Genomic DNA, 24,143 nt, shown 5'->3' with positions numbered 1-24,143 from the left:
TGAGCCCTGAAAAAAATTACTTGTGACTTCCAGCCTGCACACACACCCCCAGAACCCCTCGAAGGAAGTGGAACCTCGGAGCCCAGGTGTGGGTCTTCCAGGACAACTGTTGGAAATGGATCTGTACATCCTTCAGGTGTTCATCCAGTTACTGGGCACCCAGCTTGGCCTGCCTTATCAGGGCTGGTGCCTGGGATGAAGGGTTGGCTGGCACAGATAGGGTGGAGCCCTTGGCTGCAAGGAAGGGGCCTGCGCGTGGGGCTGCTTCTGACCTGTGCTCTCCCCGCTGGCCACTGCTGTTACACATGGGGCTCTGAGCTCTTTGGTGTGGCTGGGGCAGGTCAAAGGCTGGGGCCAGGGGGCAGTGGGCCATGGGCACAGCCTCCAGCCAGGCCGTGTCTGGCACAAACAAGACAGTCTGGCACTGCACAGAGCCCTGCTGTCCGTCTCAATGGGCTCCCTGTCCTCAGCCGGAAATTCTGGCCCACTCACCCCACCCACCCTGGGGAGGAGTGGGGAGAGGGAGGGGAGCACTCCTGGCCCAGAGCCCTAGCTTGCCTCACAGGCAGCCCCCCCAACCCCGCCTAGCCTCGACCTGCCCTCCAGTCATCTCCCCACCCCCACGCTGCAGCCCCCAGCACCACAGGAGCCTGAGCCATGCTGGCAGCTCAGGATCACCTGGCACATCTCTTGCCCTCTGGCTGGATGCCACGTGGAGGTCAATGTCAGCAACCCGGATAGGGGCTGAGCCACCTGAGTGCAGATGGCCTCATGCCAGGGGCGGGACAGCTGGCGAGGCTTACGTGGCCGTAGTCCCTGCATCTGGCCCAGTCAGGCAGCACGTGGGATGCAGGCTCTCCATCCCTGGGCACACAGCTTCCCTCGAACCAGCCGGGCATCTTCCCCACTGTGGCCCAGATCCCTTCCAGCACCAGGCCATGCTGGCTGCTGGGGTTGAGAACACAGGCTTAAAGTCAGCCAGGAGGAGCCATCTGGGCCCAGCAAGGGATCAGCACAGTGTGGGGTGACCAGAGTGGGGACATCGGCCAGGCCTTTCCTGGGGCCCCTCCTCCCACTGCCCTGGGAGTCTCACAGAGCAGGGGCACCCTGTGGGCCAGATGCTGTGGCCTGGAGACCAGGCAGGACCCAGGATGATCTAGGTAGTCACTTGGGGAGGAGGCCATGGGGACCCCCTCCCCATCCCCTGCCCGACACTTGCTCCCTCCCCACCCCCTGGGGCCTACAGCGGTGCCAGCTCCTGGAGCAGGCGCCACAGAAGGGAACCGCGGCTGCTGGAACCTCCGTTGCCATGGGGACGGGGACCACAGGACCCACATCTGGTAGCGATTGAGGAGGAAAAATTATGAGTCGTGGAAAACGCAAATATTTTCTGTAGCACAGAACACAAAGGAGCGGGAGGAATGTGGAGAAGGCCTGAGCCTCGCTGGGTTTCAGATGGGGATGGAACACACATCACATGGAGACAGAGCTACACGTACACACGCACATGGATGCACACAGACACACACAAATGGAAAAGTACTCACACCTACAGCCAGATCCAAAGAAGGATGGAGAGATACTCACGGCCAGTACTCATGTCCCTGGACCGGATGGAATCAGACACTCTCTCCAAAATAAACGCACAGAAACGCTGAGACAGAAGTCTTGCCACACCACACACACACACCAGAGGAAAGAGAGCCACCAGAGGAGACACACACACCGAAACAAACATGAAAGCGCAGCCACCACTGGAGCACAGAGCACAGCCACCCTGTGAGACACACTAACAGAAAGGACTCAGTGACATACACAACACCCCCCAATGTGGGGACACAAGCCAGACACAACCCTGCAATGCACACAACCCCTCCAACTTACAGAAGCGTCGAGAAAGACACAGACGACTCACACACACAGACACACACACATGGCCAGACGCCACAGCAGCACCCAGGGGGCACTCACTCCACAAGCACATATACCCTCCATCAAGACATGGACACATCCACCACCAGATGCACAGAAACACGGGACACACACGTTGTGGCGGAGGAGGTAATCGGGTTATTTCAATTAGTTAATTAATTAATTAATATGACGGTACTGGGGACTGAATCCAGGACCTTGTGCATGCTAAGCACGCCCTCTACCACTGAGCTACCCCCTCCCTGCCGAGACTGGAGAATTTCTTACAATGCTGGAGCGTGTAGTCAAGGACGCCAGAATGATGCTAAATCAGGCGTTCAGCTCTTTGACCTCCTGAGACCAAGGTCAAAGCTAAGTAGTGGAATACGGAATATGGTTTAACAGAAAAACAAAGCACATCCTCAGTCCTTCCGTTTTCATTATACCATAACAGACTAAAGTTCATATTTTCTTAGCCATTTTTTCAGTGTTTTTTTCCTTTTCACTTTAATTTACCTTTCTTTAATGGACTTTATTTTTTAGAGGAATTTTAGGTTCACAGCCAAATTGAGCAGAAAGTGCAGAGATCTCCCACATACTCTCCCCCCACCAGCATCCTCCACTATGGACATCCCCTACCAGGGGGGACATTTGTTACACCTGACACATCTACAATGACACGTCATCGTCACCCAGTGTCCATCAGGAGTCACTCCCGGTGTACAGCCTGCGGGTTTGGACAAACGTGTAATGATGTGTGTCCACCACTGCGGTGTCCCACGGAGCAGTGCCGCTGCCCTAAATCCCCTCTGCCCCACCTTTCACCCCTCCCTCTCCCCCGACCCTGGCAACTCCTGAGATTTTAATTGTCTCCAGGGTTTTGCCTTTTCCAGAATGTCCTAGAGTTGGAATTACACAGGATGCAGCCTCTGCAGACTGGCGTCTTTCTCTTTCTAACATGCATTTAACTTTCCTCCATGTCTTTTGTCTGGAGAGCTCATTTCTTCTTAGCCCGGAATACTCCTGCGCAGTCTGGACTTAGAGTTTACACATCCATTCGCCTCCTGGAGGGCGTCTCAGCTGCGTCCAGTGTCTTTTTCCTGACGGCCTGGCAGGCATTTGGAGGGGCGAGGGTGGAGCGCAGGAGTGTTGGTCGGGGAGACGGAGCAGGGGGCTGTCCCAGCGGCTGTGCTGCCCGGAGGAGTGGGCACGCCGCGGGTCTAGAGCCCCGACCCGGCCGCCCACGAGGCGGAGCGCAACGACGGCGCCACCTAGCGGGCGTCTGCGGAAGCGCCCAACAGCCCTCGAGAAGAGCCGGCGCCCTCGGGTCCCCAGGGAGGCAGGGTCGCGGGCCCAGACCATCCCCAAAGTAGGCACCGCCCGGCAGAGAGCCAGAGGCTGAGTGTTAGCTTTGCGTGACGCGGGGGTGATATCACCTGAGATGTCGTATGCACCTGGCCCGGATCCTCAGGTGGGACCACAGCCCCTCTACCCCACCACCGCTCCCCTCAGAAGGGTCCCTAACTCTCTGCTCCAGGTCCTGCGGGCACGCGATGGGGGTGGGGTACTGCCCCTGAGGGGCGATGCGCGGGAGCATGTGTCCCTTCAAAAGGGACAGTGGTAGGGGAGGGTACATTTCAAGTGGTAGAGCGCATTCTGAAAATGCACTAGGTCCTGGGTTCAATCCCCAGTCCCTCCTCTAAAAAATAAATAGATGAATAAACCTGATTACCTAACCCTCCCCCTCAAGAAAACTGAAAAAAAAAAAAAAGTGAACGTGCTCGCTGCAGGAAGGAGGATGTTCTGACCCAGGAGGGTTGTGGGTGACATTGTGCTGCGTAAAGGAGGCAGAAGGTAGAGAAGAGGTTGTCAGGGGCTGAAGGGGGAGGGGAGGGGAGGAGAGGAGAGGAACTCTGCTCTCTGCTGCTCCTGGGAGGCTGGGTGAGGGGTGGGCACTCCTGTCACCATCTAGGCTCTGCCTGCACGCCCCTGCCTGGAGGCAGTCAGGGCCTGGCCAGTGCCTCCCCCACCTCTCCCTCCTGCTTCTGACTCCAGAAGGCTTGTTGTTCTGGAGAGGGGCCCCAGGAAGTGTTATGGACCCTGCATTCTACTGTTCAAAGTGGAAATTGTCCTGATTACGAAAGTCATGTGTCTGTCCTCCTAATCATTCAGGAGATGAACACTGGGTCCTAACCCATTACCCAGAAATTGGTAGCATCTGATGTGGCTCCTTGCAGACGCCCTGTATACTGGGGGGGTCTTCATGGGTTCCATCCCATCCTCCACCCCCACTTCATTCTTCATTCCTTTTTTTTTTTTTTGAACAAGAGACGACAGCCCTTGGGCCAAGCACAGCCAAGTGACGCTGGGCACGTCCCCATGGATCAGGAGGACCCCCCCCAACACTCGTGGTTATTTCCAGCCAAAACCAGAGTGAAGACTGGGCTCATCGTTGGACAGTTCTGCTAGCTGCACCCCAAGCTCTGGAGAGGCAAGTCCGCACACACTAAAGGTTAACCATGGCTGGAGGGGTTTATCCTGATAACACAAAGATGCTATGCAGTTAGATAAACTCATGATCTCCAGCACGCAGAGAGACCCACAAGGTCATTCCTGAGGCATGTTCAGGTATTTGGTGAAATTCAGCATCCAACCCGGATTTTTCTTTTCTTTTTTTTCTTGGGGGTGTGGTAATTAGGTTTACTTATCTATTTATTTTTAGAGGAGGTACTGGGGATTGAACCCAGGACCTCATGCATGCTGAGCATGTACTCTACCATTTGAGCTATACCCTCCTCCCTCAGCCTGGATTTTTCAGTCTTAGCCAACGGGGCCTATGAAGATAGTTTATTAACGTAAAAAATCAGTCATGGTATTTCAGGTTGGCATTTCACCTGATGGTGAGATTCTAGGTTAAAGACCTGAACCTGAGGGCGATCTGTCTCATCCACTCCACCTGCCTGCACCAATCAAGGCTGGTTTAGACTTGCGCGTCCTCCAGGCAGCATGGAGCCCAAACGATTAGGTGTTTCCCCGGGTGGTTTTCCAGTTTGATGTCTAGTTTGAGCTGAGCTGGTTATGAGTGCATGGGCCCACCCGCTTTCCAGTGGGCCTGTGCAAGCATCTGCTCCGTGACCTTTCCCCAGCCCTCCCCGCAGACCACCCTGCTCCTTCACTCTTCCTCCCATGAATACCCCAGCCCCTTGCCTTCGGGAGGCAGGTCTGGGGCTGGTTCTCTTCACTTTGCTGCAAACCTCGGCATCTCAGCGTTTTTAATTTGCTGCATGTCGGGAAGATGAAACCGGTTAGGTAACAAATCAGGTGGCTGGCCAGGAGGTAAGTTGGGGCCCTGGAGGTTACTGGGAGCCTGTGGATGAGTCTGAGCAGCTGCCTGGTTGGTTGGTTCCAGGACCATCCCCGGACCTCCCCGTGAGCTCCTCGTCCTTAGTTTAATTTTGCAGCAAAGAGATGGTTTGGGGGGAGGGGGTTGGGTTTGGGAGATATCTTGGGCTTTTTGGGGGGAGGAGGTAATTAGGTTTATTTATTTATTTTTAATGGAGGTACAGGGGATTGAACCCACGACCTCTTGCATGCTAAGCAAGCATTCTACCACCGAGCTCTGCCCTCCCTGCCAGAAGAAATCTTTTGTGAGCAACCTCGTTGCAAAAATGCACTTGTGCCCTGGCAACTCTGTCTGATCGTGGGTCGGAGGCCCACGTGCAGGTTTCAGCAGAGAACCATGGGTTTGCAGCTGCTGAGTCTCTCCCGGCTTGGGCTGGAGACCCAGGGCTATGCCTTCTGGTCTTGTCTGTTCTGGTCTTTTTTGTGTCTGATACTCTTTAATTGTTAAGAACTGGCTACTGGGGATGGATAAGGACTCTCAGGGAGACTGTTACTGTGACCACCTGGAACCAAGCCCCTTCAAAACAGGAAGAGTCTCTACAGTTCCCTGGCAGCCCTCTAGGCTGCATTCTCCACAACTAGGTGATTTTCAGTTATGAATCCATAAGAAAAAGATGGTATTTGGGGGGCACAACGTGTGACCACAATATCCTTTAGATTGTGGAGCAAAACGGCCTGAAAATGGATCCTTAAGTTCTAGTGCAAATTTGTAACTGGATTTATTATAAATAAATAATTTATAAATAAATAGATGTATTTTATAAGTGGGAAGAAACATGGGATGAAATGCCTTCTGTGCAGCCTTTTATGTTATTGCATCGGAATAAACCTGTGCGAAGACGCGGCGTTATGGCCCCACAGGAAGGGAGAGCCAACAGAACACGACTTGTTGATTTAGTGGAATCTCTGCCACCGTGACGGCCAGGCCACAGTCCCGCCCCCAGTCCCAAACCCTCCCCACCATGATGTCTCAGGGTTGAGGAATAGGAGCGGTCTTGGTCTCCCTCTCTCATACCCGCCAGGGCGCACCCCACACTCGGCAGGTCAGCATCCATTCCGGTAAGTCCCCGTTGGAGGTGTGAATGCTGGATGGATCAGGGTCCAGGGATTCATTTAACTGGAAGAGCCATGTGCCAGCTTAGAGAGGGGACCACAGAGGACAGAAGATCTTCTTACATCTATCTTTGCAACTCACAACCCGACCTTGAAATTCAAGTACCCTCCTCACTTCAGTGAGAGGTGCTGGATGGAGCCAGGGAGGGAGGAGGCAGGCCTGCTTGGTGCAGAAGCCCCTGGCGACCTGGCCTGGGCTGCTGCAGGCATAGCTGTACCTGGAGCGCATCCAAACGGGGGACTGGCTGAGACTTGAACATTGTAGAGACTGCCTTCTTGCAGGACTGTGAACAGGGTGCTGCGACAAGCCTTAATAAAGTATGAAGTAAAGCAGAAACTGAATGAGGAGCCTTCAGAATTTCTAGAAAGGGTCTTTAAAGCCTGTAGATGAGGGGAGGGTACAGCTCAGGGGTAGAGCACATGCTTAGCATGCACAAAGTCCTGGGTTCAATCCCCAGTATCTCCTCCCAAAATAAACAAATCTAATTACCTCCCCCCACACCAAAATAGTTAAATAACACAATAATAAATAAATAATTTAAAAAAAAAAGCCTACAGATGATATGGTAGACCCTGAGGCCCCAGGGAATTTAAAGCTGACCAGTATGCCTTGCACTGGGCAGCATGACCCCGACATACAGAAGAAACTGTGAAAGATGGAAGGGGCTTTAGGGAATGTGTGTGTCTCAACTTGTTGCAATTCTTTCAAACTTCTTTTTCTTTTTCTTTTTTTTTAATGGAGGTACTGGGGAGTGACCCCAGGACCTCATGCATGCTAAGCATGTGCTCTAGCGCTAAGCTGTATCCTCTCCCCCTGTAATTTCTTCAGAGTTCTTAATGGCAGAGACCAAGATCAGGAGAAAAGGGCACAATGGAGAAGAAAACAGGTTATGCTGCTGGCGGCGACCTGGACCCAGGGAGAAGCTGGACTGGACTGAGGACCCCACAAGGGACCCAGCCAAGGGGAGGTGGCCTTGAGCCCCCATTAGATGGGGCACCCGATAGTGGCGCCCCACCAACATGCATGTTACAAACAGGAGGGACACATCTTAAAAGAGTGTCCTACGGTAAATTACTCTTGAAGAAGGTAAACATGTGTGGCCCGCCAGGTGCCTAGCTGACAATGATGGTGACCATGGAGGACAGGCCCAGGGACTCCTTTAAATCCTGCCACGTCCAATACTGTCTCCTGCCCAGAGCCCCTGGGGGGCTGTGATAATGGAAAATCAGCTTTGGACTTCCTTTTGGACATGGGGGCCACTTACTTGGTTTTAAATACCTGGCTTTCTAAATTTTCTTCTCTAAAAAAAATTTTTTTTAGTTGACGTATAGTCAGTTTACAACGTGTCAATTTCTGGTGTACAGCATGTTTCAGTCATACATATACATATATATATTCATTTTCATATTCTTTTTCATTATAGGTTACTGCAAGATACTGACTGTAGTTCCCAGTGCTGTACAGCAGAACCTTGTTGTTTATTTTATATCTAGTAGTGTGTATCTGCAAATCTCCAACTCCCAACTTATCCCTTCCCACCCTGTTTCCCCTTTGGTAACCATAGATTTGTTTTCTATGTCCCTGAATCTGTTTCTGTTTTGTAACTAAGTTCATTCATGTCATTTTTTAAGACTCTACATATAAGTGATATATATTTGTCTTTCTCTGACTTCATTTAGTGTACTAATCTCTAGATCCATCCATGTTGCTGCAAATGGCATTATTTCATTGCTTTTCATGCCTGAGTAGTTTTCCATTGTATAAATATACCACAGCTTCTTTATCCAGTCATCTGCTGATGGACATTTAGGTTGTTTCATGTCTCGGCTATTGTAAACAGTGCTTCTATGAACACTGGGGTGCATGTGTCTTTCCTAATTAGGGGTCCCTCTGGTTATATGCCCAGGAGTGAGACTGCTAGATCATATGGTAGATCTATTTTTAGTTTTTTGAGGAACCTCCATACTTTCCTCCATAGTGGCTGCACCAAACTACATTCCCACCCACAGTGTAGGAGGGTTTCCTTTTCTCCACATCCGTTCCAGCATTTAACATTTGTAGACTTTATGATGATGGCCATTCTGACCAGTGTGAGAGGATACCTCACTGTAGTTTTGATTTGCATGTCTCTGATAGTGATGCTGAGCATCTTTTCACGTGCATGTTGGCCGTCTGTGTGATTTCTTTGGAGAGGTTTGTTTAGATTTTCTGCCTATTTTTAAATTTTTCCATTGTTGTTATTGAGTTGTATGAGTCGTCTGTATATTCTGGAAATTGAAAAGGCTTGTCAGCCAACTTGCTTGCAAATATTTTCTCCCATTCTGTAAGGTTGTCCTTTTGGTTGTTTGTAGTTTCCTTTGCTGTGCAAAAGCTGATAGGTTTGATGAGATCCCATTTATGTTTTATCTCCATTACTCTAGGAGATGGATCCAAATGTTGCTGTGATTTATGTCAGAGAACGTTCTGTCTGTTTTTCTCTTGGAGTTTTTACATTATCCAGTCTTAGATTTAGGTCTTTAATCCATTTTGAGTTTATTTTTGTATATGGTGTTGGAGAATGTTCTGCCCTTGGACCTGGCACATGCAAGATTCTGTGTATACTTCCCAAGAGAGTGAAGTCCGTTTTCCCCAGTCCCATGGTCTCCTGGAGTTAAGCCCCACTGGCCTTCAAAACCAGGTGTCCGGGGGTCTCCTCCTTCCAATGTTGGGACCCCGGGCTGGGGAGCCTGATGTGGGGCTCAGAACTCTCACTTTTGTGGGAGGGCCTCTGCAACTTAGTTGTTCTTCAGCTTCACCCACCCAGGAGGTATGGGGCCCAATTATATTACGAGTATGCCCCTACCATCCCGCTGTGGTTCCCTCTCTATATTTCCAATTGAAGATCTTTTTTGCTAAGTTCCAGTCTTTTTTCTCTATGGCTGTCCAGCAGTCGGTTGTAGTTTTGTTGTAATCACAAGAAGAGAGTAGCTCATGGTCCTACAGCTCCGCCATCTTGACCCGAAATTATGGAAAGTGAACAAGTAACATTCTTCATATATCAAAACAGCAGCTATTAACAATGAGAGACGATGCCAAATGTTGGCAATGGTGCAGAAAAACTCTCTCGGGACCAGGTGAGCGTAACTAGAAGCTGAGTGTGGGCTCAGCCCAGAAACAACCTTGCTGTTCACGGCCTCTTGCCTGTTTACTTTTATGCTTCAGAAGTGCTGCTGGCACAGACAGTCATGATGCTCAGCAGTAAAGGAACAGGTAAGTCAGGACACAACCCTAACACAAGTATCGATGTACCCACCAGTAATGTTTTTCAAAAATACTCTGTAATGTGGAAAACACTTGTCATAAAATGTTAAATGAAGCAGGATAAAAATAACACGTGGGGTATGCATCCAGTTTTGTTTTAAAAGAAAGAGCACGTACTTACACGCAGAGAAAAAACCATAAGGAAATGCATCTCCTGGTCATGACCTGTGAATAGGTACTGAATCATTTTTATTCTTATAAATTTGATTTTTTTCAAATTCCTTCAATATGACATGTGTTACTTGTATGATCACAAGACAAGATTTATGTAAATAAAAGGACGTCAGGACTCCCATGAAAAGAGGGCCAAAGGTTATTTCAAATAGTTTCAAAGAAGAAAGACCAACATAAGAACACCTTCCATATTCAACCTCACTGGTTATGAAAAGGTGCCAAGTAAAGTAATCAGGTGCTGCTCTCAGCTGAGGACAACACCGTCCCACAGGGCAGATGGCAGGCACGGTGTCCAGGGCCCAAAGTGTTTTTGTTTGAATTTCTTTTAAAATAAAAATGAGTATGATAATGATCAAACCTAGATTGTATTTGTCTTCTGCCAAAGCAGTTGTCAGACAGAACTTTCCATTTGTCATGGAGGAATGGCCGTGACTGCCGTGATGTGGCCCTGGGGGACACCAGAGGAACAGCAGGGTGGCCGATGTCCAGGACCATGGCCGTGTAGTCACCGAGCCCTGGAGAGCGCCCGTCTGGACCCTGCTTCCGAGCACCGGCTTCAGGAAGCGGACGAGCCTTTCCGCCACCGCTGTTTGTCCGTGCTGAGACGGTACGCCCAGCACACAACCAGAAGCGTACTGAAGTGATTCCGTAAGCTGTTCGTTCCCTTAGCTCACAATTTTCACTTCTAGAAATCTGCTCTAAAAAAATGCTAAAGTCGTGTAATGCAGAAAGATGCTCCATGAAGAATGACTGATAATAGTGAAAACATAGAAATAACTTCCACAGCCCAGAGAAGAATACCTAACAGAATGCCAGGCCTCCATTTGGAATTACAGCCCCAGACAGTGCAGCTACTTGGGAAAAGATTCTGCTATGCAGCTAAGAGGAAGAAAAAGACTAAAATGCTATACTGTATATATACCGTGTTTAAACTAATGAAAAAGGCTATATGTAAAAACCAGAAAGTAACATATCAAAGCGTGAAATGCTGTTTTATTAAGAATTATGGGTAGTTCCCCCTTAATTCTGTATTTCCTGAAATGTGGTTACTTTGCCTCCACAATTTAAAAAGTATACTAAAAAGCATTTCGTAAACTATAGCACTCTCTATACAAGTGTGAAGTATCACCACTGAGAAGACAGCTTATACCTGCTTAGAACTGAGTAGAAATGACACGCTTCAAGCATGACAAGCCCCAGAAGACCACGCTTTCCGCCTCTGCGAGAGCACGGGGGTGAGAGTCCTCGAGGGGCTCCTCGGGCGGGATGGGGCCAGGCGGGGCGGGGCAGGGAAGCCGAGCTGCATGGTCCACAGAGAGGCCCTGCAGGCAGCCTTCCCAGCCGGGGGTGACAGCGTGCTTCCAGACCCCTCTCTCCCAGATGCACGTACTTGTGTGTCCCACTTTCCCACCACAGACAAGGTGGCCAGGCACGATGCTGTTGTATCAAGACCTGGCTCCTCGGATGCTGGGCTGGGTTCTCTGGCGGCTGCTACGTAAGTGAGCTGAGTCCAGGAAGTTCACTTTTTCCCAAGCCCCCACCATCCAAGATTACTCCCCCATCCTGGAACAGAATAATCTTCACTTGGAAGTAATGCTGTTCATAATTCTTGTTTTTTAACATCATTAACATAACAATTTACAGAGGAAACTCCTGATCGAAATCATGCCAGGAGGCTGTCCAAGGACACAACAGCTGACATACCGTCTTTTTATCTGCAGAAATCATCCACTCCCCTTTCAGTGACTTCCGAACCCACCAAGGAAAACAGGATGGCGGGACATCCTCAAACGGCCCTCAACTCTCCTGCAGCATCTTCCTCCCGGGAGGCGATGGCCTCTCAGAGGTGCTTGCCTAAGGCAGGTGCGTGAAGCTGGGCCTCCTTGGGATGACCTCCTGCGTCAATTTCCAGGCTTGCTGCCCAGGGGGCAATTCCTGGTGGCTGAGGGGGGGACCACGCACAGGAGCTCAGCCACGTCCAGGGCATCGATGGGGTCCACGCCCGAGCCCCCCGCGCCCAGCAGGCCGCCGGGTACATAGTAGGTGCTGAGCAAGTGCTTGTCCAACTGGATGGCGAAGGGCTTCTCCTCGTTGTGGGCTCTCTGGTGCTCCGCCAGTGGGCCGCTCCAGCTGAACACCTCGCCACACTCGTTGCACTTAAACGGCTTCTCCACGGAGTGGACCTTCTGATGTTTAATGAGGCAGTGATTCTGGCTGAAGGCCTTGCCACACTGGCCACACTTGTAGGGCTTCTCCCCGGTGTGCACGCGCTGGTGCACGATGAGGGACGAGTGGCAGCTGAAGGCCTTCCAGCACCGGCTGCAGTCGAAGGGCTTCTCCCCGGTGTGTACGCGCTGGTGCACAATCAGGTAGGAGTGGGAGCTGAAGGCCTTGCCGCACTCGTTGCAGCGGAAGGGCCTCTCCCCGCTGTGGATGCGCTGGTGCACGACGAGGTAGGAGTGGCAGCTGAAGCCCTTCCCGCAGTCGCCGCACTTGAAGGGCTTCTCGCCCGTGTGGGTCCTCTGGTGCAGCGTCAGGCGGGAGCGGTTATTGAAGGCCTTCTCGCAGTCACTGCACTTGAACGGCTTGTCACCATTGTGGATCTTCTCGTGCACCGTCAGGGACGAGTGGCAGGTGAAGGCCTTGCCGCACTCAGCACACTTGTAGGGCTTCTCCCCGGTGTGGATCCTGTGGTGTCGCGTCAGGTGCGTCCTCTGGTTGAAGGCCTTGCCGCACTCGGCGCATTTGTAGGGCTTCTCGCCAGTGTGGATGCGCAGGTGCATGCTGAGCAGGGAGCTGCAGCTGAAGGCCTTCTCGCAGGCGCCACACTTGTAGGGCCTCTCGCCCGTGTGGATGCGCTGGTGCACATTCAGGGACGAGTGGCAGCTGAAGGCCTTGCCGCACTCGCCGCAGAAGAAGGGCTTCTCACCGGTGTGGATGCGCTGGTGTTCCAGGAGGTTGGTGCTCCAGGTGAAGGCCTTGCCGCACTCGCTGCACTTGTAGGCCTTCTCCCGCGTGTGCCAGCGCCGGTGCAGTGCCAGCGCTGCACTCTGCTGGAAGGCCTTTCCGCAGTCTCCGCACACGAAGACGCTGGCCCCTTCCCCACTGCCCCGCCGCCTGCCGGTGGGCGGCTGCTTCCCACTGGACTTTCTCCCCCTGCCGGGTCTCTGCCGCCAGCTCCCGGCCCCGCTGGGTGGGAAGCTCTCTGTGTGTCCGTCCAGAGAGCCTCCTGCTGCGGGGATGGCGCACCTCGGGCGAATGTCCTTCTCAGACACCCTGTGACCCTGGCAGCGCTCCTCCGTGGAAATGTCCTCAGCGCTGGCGGGCACGGGCCTCCAGAGCACAGCCTCGTCACATGACAGAGCAGTCACCAGGCCACCCCAAGCGCCACCATCACCCAGACTCAGGACATGGAGATCAGACTGGCGCCACCTGCTCCGAGACAGGCTCCCACGAAGGCTCTTCTTTGTAAATGACCGGCTGCTGAGGTGACAGCTCCCCGATCTCAGGCCTGGGCCCCCGCTCTATAAGAGACAGAGACACAGTCTTCTGAGGGCAGGTGGGCGCGGTGCCAGGACAGGTCTGAGCTCTGACCCAGAGCACAGCAGGGTGCAGAAGAAAGCAGACACCCAGCGGGCGAGGGGGCTGGGGCTGAGCTGAGGGGAGCACGAGCAGGTAGGAAGGAACAGGATAAGGAGCCTGGTGGGTGGGGGGGAGGAGCCACTCCTGGGCTCTGGAGTCGCCTACAACTAGCAGCCCCACGTGTGGATCAGCCAGCCAGATGCTGCTTCTCCCACCAGCAGGAGACAGCTGCTCTGTGCGTGCTCTTCCCTGCCGTATTCCCGGCACCTGTTCCTGGCACGTAGCCAGTGCTCAAGTAAGGAAGAAAGGGAAGCAGAAGGAGGGTGGTGGGGAGGGGTCCACGTCCTCCCCGCCACGTCCCGCTCACCTGGACGCACCCCTCCGGGAACCTCTCTGGGCACCCGCCATGGCTCCTCACCTCGCTCCAGGTGGGAGATCACGTCGGGCTTGCAGACCGGAGGCCCTGTTCACAGGAAGAAGTGGCAGGCTGTGGGTGCTGCGGCTCTACAGACCCAGCCAATGGGACCGATGGCCCTGAAAACAGCCCAGCCGGCAGCAGGAGGTGGATGCCAGCCCTGGGGATGGGGTCTCAGAGGCAGAACCCACACAGGTGTGTGCTCCGAGGGCTCCACAGGTACCAACATCCCTCTCAAGAGCAGGTGGGGCTCCCGGGCCCTGTCCACAACCCTCTCTCTTCTAGGCCCCACCCTGGGACTGGCCACACTTCCAGAGATGCCAGCAGCAGCACAGACCCATGCCACTAGGGCTTGGGGCAGGGACCAACCACAAGCCTGCATCCTGCCTGGGCCCAGAGCCCAGGCAAGCACCTGCTGCATGGCAGATGCCCAGACTCCGTGGCCTGGGGAGCTGTCTTACCCAGGGCAAGAAGGTTCTGGTAGTTCTCCAGCATCACATCCCGGTACAGGGCCCTCTGAGGGGAGTCCAGCTGGCCCCACTCTTCCTGGGTGAAGTCCACAGCCACATCCTTGAAAGTCACCGATTCCTGAAATGACAGACGTTAGTTCTCACCCAGGATGGGAGAGATTCTGCTTATGTTCTTGGACAAACGCTGACTGAGAACCTCAGCAGTAAAGGGATAACTTTGGGTAACCCTCCATCCACACACCATCTGTCCCATAGCCCTGATGTACATGCCACGACTGGGCCAAGAGTAGCCATGTGGGGCCTGGCTAACTGGGCCAGCAGACGGACCAGAGGCTGTGGTCACAAGTTCTGGGCAAGAAGCTATATTTCACATGGTCAAGGACACCAGACTTAAAGAACTTGAAATGTAACACGAAGAACCCAAAGCCCTATTCAGATGTCACCACTGCAGGACCCAACCCCATCCAGGAAGCCATCACCACACCCTAAGGAAGGAGACCCTGCACTTGTTGGAGTTCCGGGCCCAGGTGACCAATGGCTGCTCCCTGCCCTCCCTGCCTGTCCCACTTCTTCCTGCTGGACCCCTGCTTCCTGGCCCACCCCACCCAAACCTGCTCCACCTTCCCCAACACTGGTCACCAGTTTCAGGGTAACTCCCCAACTTGGTCATTCCAGTTCCAAGTTTGGAAAGCCCCAAGTGACTCCCCTCGGGCTCCTGCTCTGGAACCCCAGGATCCTCACCCCCTCACCACCTGCCAACCCCCTCAGCTGCTGCCCCACAGTCTCCACGCTCTGGACCACCCCTAACCCCGGCAAATAAGTGCTCAAGGCTCAGGGCTCTGACCGCAGGCAAGCTGCGTTCTAAACCACTGCCACTGACTGTTCTTTCCACAGACGCTGGTGCCCTAGGAGCCTGTCTGGAGCTGTAGAGAGGGCGTCAGCATAGATGTGAGAACAAAGAATAAACCCAGGGAGGGAGGAATGGGTTCCTACCTCGCATCTGCTGGGGAGTGACTGGTGTGGGCCAGCAGTGTGTCCAGGAACCCTGGATGTGCAATGGGACCCAGGTGGCCGAGGGGAGTGGTGTCCCGCCTCTAGGCAAGGCCTACACCTCCCTGGCAGTCAGGAAAAGTAGGGACCCTCTCTGGTCACTGGAGAGCTGACCTTCAGTTCTAAAAAAGGCTTACTCTTTTTAGTTACTCCTGATGCTGTGGACTGAACTGTATCCCCCCAAAATCTGCTGAAGCCCTCACCCCGGTGTGGCTGTATCTGGAGACAGAGCCTCGAGGAGGTAACTGAGGTTACACGGGGTCCACAGGGGCCCTGACCCCACTGGACTGGCATCTTATGAGACGAAGGTCTCCCTCCCCACCACGTGCACCAAGGAAAGGCCAAGTGAGGACACGGTACACCTGCAGGCCAGGGAGAGAGGCCACACCAGACCCGGACCCCGCTGGCCCCCTGACCTCAGACATCCAGACCCCAGAACTGTGAGAAAATACACTTCTGCTGTCTAGGTCCCAGACTGTGGTACTTTGTCACGGCAGCTGGAGCTGCCCAAAACAGATGCCAATAACAGATGGTCCAAGGTGACACCTCTCCTCCGCCAGGCACTCGGTGCAGCTCTGGAGGAGTGAGGGTCTGAGCATGATGACCCCGGGAGACACTCCATAAACCCCTGGGCAGCAGAAACTTTAAGTGGGACAGGAACCCAGAAACCACAAGGAGATTTATATTTGGTCCACAACAGTTAACGTTTTCTCTACAGTGCTCTGCCAAATCACTAAGAAAAAGGAAAATAAGAGGAAAATGGGCACAGGCTACGAGCAGACGATTCACGGGAAATCCCAAAGGCTGCTGAGCTCTGGAAGAGATGCTCAGTCTCAGCAGGAGTTCCAGAAAAGAAAAATGCAACAGCAAGCCCCTTTCCCAGGCACCAAATATTTAAGGTCTCAGAGCACCAAGCTAGGGCCAGAATGGGGTGGCCCTCCACCTTGGGCAGCTGTCGGGGGACCCCCCCCCCTTTGGAAAGTGGTCCCTGGGCCTGGTCCACCTGGCAGTTCCCACCAGCCCTGAGCAGCCGGAACAGCGGGGGAGCCCACTGAGCGCCTACCAGCAGTGATGGACACAGGATAGAGGACCGTGCTGCAGGGAGAACGCAGAGAGGAATTTCCTCCTGCTGTACAGGACACCGAGCAGAGTCCCCGGAAAGGCACCACCTCAGCAGCGAGGCAACATTAGCCTGAGATAAAAGGCTTCTCTGGATCCACCTTAAGAAAACCTAAAAGTAAGCCTTGGAAGGATCTGATACTAAACAATTTCACTGCATCCCGGAACAAATCCCAAAAATATTTAAGGCGTTAAGTCCAACACTCAACAAAGTAAAATTCAATCTGTCCAGTAACCAATCAAGTTACTAAAAGGAGAAACAAGTTACTAAAGTCAGAAGAATTAAGAATATCATAAAATGGGGAGGGTATAGCTCAGTGGCACAGTGCGTACTTAGCATGCACAGGTCCTGGGTTCAATCCCCAGTACCTCCATTAACAAATAAACACATAAATAAATCTAATTACCTACACAGACACGCAATTTTTAAAAAAAAGTATAAAATAATATTTACCTCAAAAGAAAGCACTAAGGGAGAAACAAATCAAAACGATACCACACATGTAGAGAACAAATACCATAGTGGCGGATGTAAATCCAGCCATGTCAATAATATTAAACATGAATGGTCTACATATTCCAAACAAAAATTAGAGATTCCCAAACTGAATTTAAAAAGAGCCAACTATACGCCAGCTACAGAAATCCAATTTAAATATAAAGATAGACTAAAAGTGAAAGAACGGAAAGAGATATACTCTGCAAACACTCATCAAAAGAAAACTGAGACAGCTGTATTAACATCAAAGCACAGACACCATCAGAGATAGACATTACATAATAACCATTACATGAATGTGTAGTGATCATTATTACAGTACATCAAGAGCTCACAAGAATCATATAGAGGCACCTACTAACAGAGCCTCACAATACATAGAGCAAAAATGATAGAAATGACAAGAGAAATAGACACATCTACAATTATACTTGATGATTTCAACAATAATCTTTCTTAATAACTGATAGAATATACAAGCACAAAATCTGTCAGGATACAGAACAAGTGAATAACACTATCATTCAAGTTTATCTTAACTGCCATTTACAGAACTCTAGCCAACAAAAGCAGAATACACATTCTTTTCAAGTGCACACAGAACATTTACCAAAATAAACCTCATGCTGGGCAATAAAGTCAGTCTTTGTACGATTTGAATTTTTTCAAATTTACTAAGTTCCTTTTCTGATTATAGCATAATTAAATTAGAAATAATAAAAGATACCTGGAAAATCCTCCACATACTTAGAATTAAACAACACACTCCTAAATAATACATGGTTGAGGAAGAAATGAAAAGAAAATTAGAAACCATTCTGAACTGAAGAAAAGGAAAATACAACGTAACAAAATCTGTAGGATTAGCTAAGGCAGTGCTTAGAGGGAAATTTACAGCATTGAATGCTGTATAAGAAAAAAGGTGTCAAATCAATATCTAAGTTTCAACCTTAAGAAACCAAAGTAAAGGAAGGAAATGATAAGGATCATAAATGAATGAAATAGAGAACAGAACAGCAATAAAGAAAATCAGTGAAACCAAAAGACGGATCTTTGCAAAGATCAATACAATCAGTAATTAGACATATACTTACTATCTGACTCAGTAATTCCACTCTTGGGTATGATTCAAGAGAAAGTAAAACATACATCTGTGCTTGTACTTGAACATTTATAGCAGGTTTACTTGTCATAGCCAAGAGCTGGAAACAACCAAAATGTCCATCAGCTAGTGAGTGGAGAAACAAATTGTGGAGTATGTATACAACGGTGTTATGGGCTGAGCCGTGTTCCCCCCAAATTCATATGTTGAACCCTAATCTCCAATACCACAGAATGTGACTATATTTGAAGACAGGGACTTTAAAGAGGTAATTAAGGTAAATGAGGTCATTAGGATGGGCCCTAACACCACAGGACTCGTGTCCTCATAAGAAAAGGAAATCTGGACAGGCACGTACAGAGGGGAGACCATGAGAGGACACAGGGAGAAGCACCATCTACAAACCAAGGAGAGGGGCTCAGAGGAAACCAATCCTACTGACACCTTGATCTCAGACTTCCAGCCTCCAGAACTGTGACACAATACATTTCTGCTGTTTGTGCCACTTAGTCTGTGGCACTTTGCTGTGCCAGCCCAAGAAAACTAACACAAATGGAACATCACTCAGCAATCAAGAGGAACAAGCTACTGATCACATAAGGACATGAGCTCAAAAGCATGCTAAGTCAGTCAGAAACAAAAGACTGCATATCGCATAATTCCATGTGAAATTCCTAAAAAGGCAAAATCATAGTGGTTTCCAAGGGACAGGTGGGAAAGATCAACTGCAAATGGGCATGAGGGAACTTTCTGGGTGACGGATCATGACTGTGGCCCTGGTTACAAACCTGTATACACTTGTTGAAACTCACCAAATTTTACATAAAATGAGAGAAATTTGTTGCCTATAAATTATACCTGAATAAGACAGATTTTAGGGAGCTGAGAAGGTGGAGGTGAGGACACATGCTGAGAACATGCTCATTAGTGAGGGGCGCAGGGATGAAGCTGAATGGTGATGGCACTGACAGAGAGAGGAGGAAAAGGGGCAGAAACAGAGCTCCAGAGTCATCAGAATATGGTGCTGGTGAGGGAGGGCTGTCAGAGGTTATGTGGCTTCAGCGTGGCCTAAGCCTTGCTTAGGCCCTTCTGGGGAGTATTCCTAACCCACTGGGAGAAGCCCCTGTCTGCTATGTCTTCATTCTGCAGGATAGGAAGCAAAAAGGGGTGAGCGTGGGAATCGAAAGCAGATGTGGAAATGAAACTAGCAGACGAGTCAGAAGAGACCACAGGGGATGACCCAGGAGAGCAGACCCCTCGCCCTCAGTGTGAGACCGCTGGGAGACGAGGGCAAGTTACTCAAAGACCTAAGAAGCTGGTATTTTAGGAGTAACATCTGTCCACATGAAGGGCAGGACCCCTCGAGGTGATCACTCACACACACCACTTTCTCCTGAACCACTTGAAGGTAAGGTGCAGACATCGTGACATCCCACCCTACATTCTTCAGCTTTATCTCCTAAGGATATTCTTATACAACCACCATCATCACACCCACGTAATTAAATATTCATACAATATAATCGAAGACACAATCCATTTTCAGCTTTCCTCAATCTTCCCAAATTGCCTGGGATAGAACTTTTGGATCTATGACCCACGAAGGATCACATACTGCATGTGCCTGTTATGTTTCCCAAGTGTTTTACAGAACTATAGAACATCCTAGCATAATACAAAAGCTGGGCAGGTCTCACCTTACATGTTTTACAGCCATTTATACCTTTCAAGTGGAAGGCTGGCAGAATTGCCAAAGCCTAAATAAATCAAAAGACCCTCAACCCTCCAGATCTTTCACCACCCACACGGTCTTTATCAACCGTACCCTTCTAAATTTGATGGGTGGGGGTGGTTTAGATGGTGGAACAAAACGGGGAGCAAAACCCAAAGTCTGTAAAAGGAGGGGTTTGCCCCTCACTCAGCTGTGGAAGCAGCCCTAAGGCCAATTCCCTGTTGAGCCCCTGGATCCTCTAAAACTGCAGGCTCTTCCCTGAAGGCCCCATGTTAGGGGCCTGGTACAGAGGAAAAGGACACAGGGACGCACCCCCTACCGTCATTCTGACACCAGCGCTGCAACGCAGCCCTTCCTTCAGCTGCTCCACACCCTTCTACTTAGTTCCATCCCAGAAAGCTTCTCCAAACAAGGACCAACTACCACAGACATCCCCTGGGTCTGCACATGGATATGAGTGATCTCACATGAGCTGTCACCTACTTGCTTGGGTGCCACAAGAACCACTCCTCAGAGCTCCAGGCAGAGTGCTGGGCAATGAGTCCAGTGATGGACTGAATCAGCCTGGAAGGGACAATCATCTCCAGGGCACACCTGGGCGTCACCCGGGTCCCTTCACCCTGAGCTGTTTCCACACCCAGAGCCTACTGAGGACTGAGAGCAGGCGCCCAGGCAGGGGGTCCTTGGATGACTGACATCCTGGGCAGCGGAAGGATGGTGCTAACCCTCTTCGTAAAAAACCAGAAGTTCAAAGGAAGAAAAGACAGCCACTCACCTCGCACCTGGCTTCCAGGAGACCCTGACCCATTTTATCTTCTGGAATCTCTTGGCGGGAAAGAGCAGGGTCCTGAGAGGGGAGAGCTGGGAAGCAGACATGAGTTAACGGGGCTGTTCTGCCCACAGCTGCCAGGCACCCCGGCTGAGCTAAAGCCCACGCACCCCCGGCCCTGGGAGAATCAAGGGGAGGAAGGTATCGCCCCGCAGGTGGGTGGGAACGAGCCCCAGCCTCCGCAAGTTCTGATACAGCTAATTCCGCAACCCAGCGTCTCAGGCCCTCCCGTGACGGAGAAGCAGCGCCATTCCCTTCCCCTCATCAGCCCGGCTGTCCACAGTGACCAGGAAGGAGGCCTGATTCCGGGGCGCTTCTGGGACACCAGCCGCCCTCTCTGAGAGCAAATCCACAGGCCCATGCCCGACGGGCCCAGCAGTACCTGTCTCCCGGGGCTCCGGGGCCGGGGTCTCCATGGCGCCTTCCTAGGCGGCCGCCACGGGGTGGGGCCCGCTCCTGGCGCTCAGGACACCTCTGGGCAGCCCCGCGAGGCCGGTCGGCGCCCCAGCTCGGGGTCGGGCGGGCTCCACAGGCGCCCCCGCCCCATCCTGCGCGCCCCACCGGCCCGTCACCCACGCCTCCTGGGCCCGCGCGAGCCGGACAGGCCTCGGGCTCGGCCTCCCGGAGCCGGGGGTGCCGTGGGCGGCACACAGGCCCGGGGCGCAATGGCAGACCGACCCACCGCCGGACGGACGCGCGGCCGAGCCACACCGCCTCCACAAAAGGACCGCGGCCACCACAAAGGAGCTCCAGTCGGCTGTCGTGGGACGTGCGCCTGCGCCGTCCGAACGTGCACTACAACTCCCGGGAGCCTTTGCGTCGCGCAGGGGCGGACTTCAGTTCCCAGAGGGCGTCTGGGCCGGAGGCCCTTAACATCGGACCTGGACGAGAGTGTTGTACAGCCTTCTGGGAAGTGTAGTTTAGGGGCCAACAACCTGCGCTCGGGCCCCGCCCCTCTCCCCTGTTGCTGCACGCATCTGGGTATGTGTGTGTGTGTGTGTGTCTGTGTGTGGTGTATGTGTGTGTGCTGTACGGTGTGTGTGGTGGTATGTGTGGTGTAGGGCATCCTGGGTTACTGCTGAGTGTCTAATTGTGGGGTATCGGGAAGGCGGTGCCCGGGAACATGGATTTGTCCTGTCAGTTTCTCCAAGTGGAGTAGGGGGGCTTTAGCCCACATCCACTTTTGCACAAATATCTCAGGCATCTCACTGTGGGACACCAGAGGTGGTGATGGGCTTTCAAAGGGTTTCCTGGGGCCCCCGCCCCTGCGGCCCCTCCAGGAACTAGGCACCTGGGGAGGAGGTGGTAGAGCCCCAGCCCTGCTCTCAGACCAGGTGGTCTTGGCCCCGTCCACCCTCAGAAGCTGGGGAGGGAGGTTATGTATGGGTAGTGGCCCTACCTTGACACAGTGCTCTAACACTGCCACCTTCCCTGACTTGGAGCCCAGGCTCAGCTTTGGTCACAACCTGTGCCCAGGCATCCTCTGCTGTGGTGGCTAGACTCCAGTAAGTCCCCTATGAATCTTGTCTCCTGGTAATCACACTCTTGTGTGGTACCAACCACACCAAAGAGGGCTGACTTGTGTGAGAAAAAGGAATAGCGTGGAAATGATGGTGTGCAAGACATCACGTTAGGTCATACAGACACTGATTGCAGCTTCAGCCTTGCTCTTCTGGACCACTTGCTCTGGGGAAGCCAACACTACATCCTAAGGACACATAGCAAGAAACCAAGGCCTCCTGACCAAAGCCTGCACAAATTTGCCACCTACAGAGGGACTGATCTTGGAAGTGGATCCTCCTCCTTGGTGACCTCTCACCACCTTATGAGAGACTTTTAGCCAGAACAACACAGGAGAGCCAGATGTGGTGTGCAGTAATCAAAGCTTATTATTGTTTGAAATCACTAATTTAGGAGTAACTTGTTGTGCAGGAAAAGATAACAAATTTGGATAAAAGTAATATATATCATTAATGCAGATAACTAATTCCAGTATTTGGAAACAGGATGCTGTGAAAACAAACACTGAAACGTGGGAGTTTTGGAACCAACAAAGTGCAGAAGCCAGAAGGACTTCGAGAAGAGCAGTAGGGAAGGCAGAAATGCCTTTCAAGGGTCTGTTAGAAGAAGCCTGACAGTCCTTGAGGAGAGTTTGGATGAGAACTTAAAGGAAAGACAGAAAAGTGTTTCTGGAAATTGGAGAGAAGGGAAACTTTGTTATGTCATGACAGAAAGTTTAGTAACACTGTCAACTGCTAAACATGGTGGAAGAAACTAACATGGAAAGTAGAAAATGTGCCTAACGAACTGGGTGATCTGACTGAAGAGGTTTCCAGCCAGACTGGTGAAGGTGTTTCCTGGCTACTTGCTGCTTCTAGTAAAAATAGGAGGGGAGATAAGTCTAGTATTAAACAAAAAGGATCTAGGAATTACTGGTTTTGAAAACTTCCAGCCTCTCCGGATGGCAAATGATGCTGAAATGGAGAAATGGTCTACAAGCAAAGATTAAATCCAGAGCACAGTCAGGAAAACATGGTATAAAGATGAAGTTGCATGAAAAGATGTTCACTTAAAATGGCTTAAAGACTTAAATATAAGACAAGACACGATAAACCTCCTAGAAGAAAACATAGGCAGAACGTTCTCTGACATAAATCTTAGCCATGTTCTCCTAGGGCAGTCTAACCAGGCAATAGAAATAAAAGCAAAAATTAACAAATGGGACCTAACTAAACTTATAAGCTTCTGCACAGCAAAGGAAACCATAAGCAAAACAAAATGACAACCTATGGAATGGGCGAAAAATATTTGCAAATGTTGCAACTGACAAAGGTTTAATTTCCAGAATATATTAACAGCTCATACAACTTAATAACAAAAAACAAACAACCTAATCCAAAAATGAGCAGAGAGTCTAAACAAGCAATTCTCCGATGAAGACATACAAAAGGCCAATAGGCACATGAAAAAAATGCTCATTATCGCTAACTATCAGAAAAATGCAAATCAAAACTACAATGAGGTATCACCTAACACCAGTCCGAATGGCCATCATTAAAAAGTCCACAAACAATAAATGCTGGAGAGGGTGTAGAGAAAAGGGAACCCTCCAACACTGTTGTTGGGTATGTAGGTTGGTGCAGCCATTATGGAAAACAGTATGGAGATTCCTCAAAAAACTAAAAATAGACTTACCATATGATCCAGCAATCCCACTCCTGGGCATATATCTAGAAAAGATGAAAACCCTAATTCAAAAGATACATGCACCCCAGTGTTCACAGCAGCACTATATACAATAGCCAAGACGTAGAAGCAACCTAAATGTTCATCGACAGATGACTGGATAAAGAAGCTGTGATATATTTATACAATGGAATACTACTCAGCCATATAAAGAATAAAATAATGCCATTTGCAGCAACATGGATGGACTGGGAGATC

The 24,143-nt window shown here is 51.1% G+C and overlaps 1 protein-coding gene across 1 annotated transcript; it reads right to left on the bottom strand.

The window, feature by feature from the left end:
• Positions 1-10,867: 10,867 nt before the first annotated feature.
• ZNF74 (zinc finger protein 74) lies at positions 10,868-21,494 on the bottom strand. The gene is made up of 5 exons (XM_032472242.1): positions 21,082-21,494; positions 20,646-20,731; positions 14,360-14,486; positions 13,837-13,946; positions 10,868-13,425 (listed from the first exon to the last, which is right to left on the bottom strand). The coding sequence occupies exons 1-5, from the start codon at positions 21,113-21,115 to the stop codon at positions 11,803-11,805; spliced, it is 1,980 nt and encodes a 659-aa protein (XP_032328133.1). The 5' UTR covers positions 21,116-21,494; the 3' UTR covers positions 10,868-11,802.
• Positions 21,495-24,143: the final 2,649 nt, after the last annotated feature.

Source organism: Camelus ferus, chromosome 32, assembly GCF_009834535.1.
Source record: "Camelus ferus isolate YT-003-E chromosome 32, BCGSAC_Cfer_1.0, whole genome shotgun sequence".
Lineage (NCBI taxonomy): Eukaryota > Metazoa > Chordata > Mammalia > Artiodactyla > Camelidae > Camelus > Camelus ferus.
This window is presented reverse-complemented; position numbering and strand designations above follow the sequence as displayed.

Bases quoted from the DNA above. Each gene is read 5' to 3' on its own strand.
- ZNF74 (XM_032472242.1), bottom strand. From the start codon at position 21,115: ATGGAGACCCCGGCCCCGGAGCCCCGGGAGACAG. The intron at 14,487-20,645 runs GTGAGTGGCTGT...CTGTCATTTCAG, and splicing joins TCCTGGAAGCCAGGTGCGAG to GAATCGGTGACTTTCAAGGA. The intron at 13,947-14,359 runs GTAAGACAGCTC...TCCTGTGAACAG, and splicing joins CCAGAACCTTCTTGCCCTGG to GGCCTCCGGTCTGCAAGCCC.